At 54.4% G+C, this 4,164-nt stretch overlaps 1 gene segment (V, D, J or C); it reads right to left on the bottom strand.

Moving 5' to 3' along the window:
* Window positions 1-903: 903 nt before the first annotated feature.
* LOC110356622 (T cell receptor alpha variable 4-like) lies at window positions 904-2,636 on the bottom strand. The segment is given in 2 exon segments: window positions 904-1,748; window positions 2,257-2,636. Coding segments are annotated over 2 exon segments (543 nt in total).
* Between the last annotated feature and the right edge of the window lie 1,528 nt (window positions 2,637-4,164).

The raw sequence follows: 4,164 nt of genomic DNA, 5'->3' as shown, positions 1-4,164 counted from the left end.
TGCACGTATCACCCACTCTCTCTCTTCCACAAAAGCTGAGCTTTCTTTGTCACCTCAGAAGGCCTCATTGCAAACACCAGCCATCAGGGTTTACTGATGTGACATCACTCCATTAAGCACAGTATATTGGCCTGTCACCATGGCTGCTTTTGTCAACTTCCACCAAAGATGTTCTCCAGGTCCAGCTCTTTGCTTTCCAAAACGGATTGAGTATAATGAGACACATGCACAGAGGGGAAAAATAGACCCAGAAACACACACCCCAGAAATACAACCAGCAGCCATTTTCTGTCAGGCAAAGAACAACAGAGACACGGTGTACTCCTCCCAGACAAAGCACCGGTGAGCCCTCAGAGCCAGAGGAGAGACGAAGAGCAGAGCAACAGGTCAAATATTTGAACAGAAACTCTTGTCCAGTGCCTGACTGACTGGTCTTGCTTGCATGTTGAGACTTTCACTGATCCCCAGATGCAGGGCTAGGACAACATTTACCTTCCCCTCAGTGTTCTGCTTTTTTGTTTTGTCTTGCTTTGTTTGTTTGTTTGTTTTGCAAGTAGGTAAAGACACAGGAGGCCACATCTCCTAACAAGACTCCTGTTTTCCAACAGTGGACATTGCTGCATGCTGAGGGAAGAGTAAGAGTTGGACAAGCAGCTGGGATACTCCTCCTGAATACTCACTGCTGTGTCCTGCTCAGTTTCAGCAGCTCTGGGGAGTTCCTGTGTCTGCTGTGGCAATGGACCCTCATGGCAAGGAAGGCCAACAGCAGCCTGGGCTGCAGTAGGAAGAGTCAACCAGCAGGACAAAGGACCTGATCCTCTCCACTCAATACTGCTGAGGTGACCTCTGAAGTGCTCACTCCACTTCTGGGCTCCCCAATAAAAGAAAGATACTGGACTGTGATCAGCAGGGACTGGAGCGTCTTTCCGATGAGGATATTCTGAGAGGGCTGACAGTGTTCAGCCTGGGGAAGAGAGGGCTCAGGGTTACATTATCAATGTGTGTAAAAAGGTGACGGCAGGGAATGAAGAAAGTCTTTTCCATCAGGTGTGCTTGGCACTGCCCATCTCTGCCATGAGGAGGCTCTGTGGAGATGTCAACTACAGCATTTTGCCCCTCCTGGGAAGCACAACCAGCCCTCAGCAAGGGACAACTGTGGATGGGTAACTTCTCCTGTCATTCGGAAGGGTCAGAAGGAAGGATCAGCATGTAGACTCAGTGGTCTGAGTCCATGTGGGGGTGCGGCTGGTGGTAATGTCAATATCGATGCAGGTGCCGGTGCTGCTCGGGCGGGGGAATCGCCCCGGTGCCGGAGGGGGCGAGGCGGCTCCTGCGGGTGGAGCTGCAGCGCCCCCTGGCGGGCTCATCAGGGACTGTCTCCCCGCCCCCGCCACACCCGCCCGGCCCCGCCCGCGGCGGTTCGTGTCCGGCCGCAGCCCCGGCTCCTCTCCCCGTGTCTCCCACGGCGCAGTAATACACCGCCGCGTCCCCGCGCCGGGGCCGTTCGAGCCACAGGGCGCTGGACCGGCGGTCTGCCGCCACCGACAACCGTCCTGGCGGGTCCGACAGAGGTCTGGAGCCTTTAGTACCCCACAAGAGGAGTTCGGGACCTCGACCCGGGAGTAGACGGTACCAGAAGATGTAATCACCGGTCTGTATGTTGGGGTGTGAGCAGTTGATGCTGATTTCGGTGCCCTCGGTGGTCTCTGCCGACGGCTCCTGCTGCACCTGGGCTCTGCCCGAAGCCACTGCCGGGGAGAAAGAGAAGAAAAAAAATCCTCACACCCTCAAAATTCTTCAAAACCTCAAAGCCCTGCCTGCTGCTTCCTTGAACAAATACTACAAAAGCAGTGAGGAACAAAAAGAGATGATGAGAAGGGTTTCCAGAAGATGTGCACACACGAGTAATGGAAGTGTCCGTAATATTTGGTGGAGACATGAATGCATAGACGATAGGTGGAAGGGTGGAATCATTTAAGAAAATAAGTTGGATAAAAGACTGATAAACACAAAGTAGCAAGGGGAAAGAATGACTGCATGAGTTATCGGGAAAGACACAGAGACAAGGAAGGAAACAGGGAGGACTGGACAAAGAATAGAGGGATGAGTTTTTTAGAGGGAATGTGGGACGGAGGGAGGGTGGTTTGGGGGCAGAAGTCTGTGAAGAAGCCAGAGGGGACGAGAGCTTCGAGGGACCTGCGGGGTCCACCCGAGGCTCAGCCCCGTCACCCACTCAGCCCCGCCAGCCCCACGCACCCAGGAGCACCGCGGCCAGTCCGGCCAGCCCTGCGCCCCGGCACCGCCGCATCCCGCCGCTCCGCCGCCCGCACCTCGCTGCCCCCCGCCAGTCCCGGCTCTCTGCTCCGATCCTCGTCCTCCCTCCTCTTTCCACCGCGAGCTCCGCCCAAGGGCTGAGTACTGCGCCTGCGCCGCTCGGATTTTCGCCCGGGCTCACAGGGCTCCGGGGCTCTTCACGGCCACAACTTTGGCTCCTGGGAAATGTACTCGCCCCTTTCTCCAGCAAGATGAAGCTCGCACAGCGCCAACTGCAGCCTGAGGAACAGCAGGGCCCTGACCCAGGAGATGGACCAGTTTCCCAGAGCTGTCTCCGAGCTCAAGGGCTGGAAACTTTAGCCACTTTAGCCCTTCAGCTGCCTCTGTGTAATCCCAGCACAATGCCTGAAAGTTTTGTTGTGGCCTCTAGGGGGGGTGTGGAGACACATGTGCCCATGGCTCTGCAGGTGTCAGTGTGAGTAGGGGAGGAGGGGAAATACAGAGTCAGTATGTAGGGAAGAAGGAACCTTCTGAGGTCACCTAGATCACTCCTCTGCTCAGAAGAGATCCCGTTAGATTCTGTTGCTCCAAGTCATATTCAGTCCATTCTTTAGCACCTCTCAGTATCGAAATTACATCAAGTCTGTCTCCTGGGCACTTACACGGACGATGTGCATCTTCTCGTGTTCCTCCAAACAAGCAATTATAGAAGGCAAGAAATTCCTCCTAGACATCTCTCGTCCAAGATTAAGACACCCATTTCTCTCAGTGTCTCCTTGCGTGTCATGTTCATCAGCTGCCTAACATGTACAGTGGCCTTGTTAAACTCACTTCCATATGTTGATACCCTTCCCTGAGCAGGGAGCCCCAGCCTGGCAGCAGTACTCCAGATATGATCTCAAATGGGCCAGAGGGAAAGGGTTGTTTTCTTGCACCTGCTGGCAAAACATTAACACAGCTCAGGACGCAGCTGGTCCTTTTGCTGCAAAGGCACATTGCTGTCTCATAGTCAGATGGGTCACCCTTGAAACCCCACATCCTTTTCTGTGGATCTGCTTCCCAGGCAGCCAGTTCTAGCCTACATGACTGCATGAACCAGCTGGTTACTCCCCCACATGCAAAACCTTGTTCTTGCTGGTTTTGGCATCCATGAGTTTATAGTCAGCCCACTTCTTCAGACTGTTCAGGTCCTTTGACCAGGAGCCATGTCCAACCGTTATGGCCCATTCCCCTTGCTGGGTGTTATGCACAGAGTCTCTGGGAGTTCTCCACTTTCCATGACTCATGGCATTAGTTAAAACATCAAACAGTATTGGTTCTACTCCTGGATCCCTACTACTACACCCCACCAATAAGTGTTGGGCAGCTGAGCTGCTGCACTGTGGTCATAACCATCTGAGCCTGTTAGTCCAGGCAATTTTCTCCACACCTTATCATCCTCAGTTCCTCGGATCAGCTGACTGAAGCCAGCTCTGCCGGAGCCGGGAGCGAAATCTCGAAGCTACAGAGGTAAGAGAGGGTAAAGAGAGGGGTTTCTGGTCGCGTTTTCGATTCCGCTACCCGGGAGTCCCCGGCAGCCCTTGCGGAACCGGCTGACGTGGCGCGACCGTTACCACGGTGACGGAAGTCACACCCCTCCCCCTTGCTTTGAAAAAGCCTCTTGGAGCCCACCAGGTGCTGGAAGGTGAAGTGCTTGTGAGGCAGGTGAGCACCACCCACACGGTGCTGCAGCAGCGACTGGGGCTGCTCGTGCAGTAGGGCTCAGAGGTTCTGTCACTCCTCGCTGTTAGACCTCTCACTTGCTGCTGGTGACACAGACTGGGGTGTGGCAGGGCAAGTAGACTGGACACAACTAGCTCTTGTAGGTGAGTTTGTCCGGGGTTACATTTT

Source organism: Columba livia, chromosome 23 (genome assembly GCF_036013475.1).
Source record: "Columba livia isolate bColLiv1 breed racing homer chromosome 23, bColLiv1.pat.W.v2, whole genome shotgun sequence".
Lineage (NCBI taxonomy): Eukaryota > Metazoa > Chordata > Aves > Columbiformes > Columbidae > Columba > Columba livia.
Note: the sequence above shows the minus strand (reverse complement) of the source record. Positions and strands in the feature narration are given on the sequence as shown.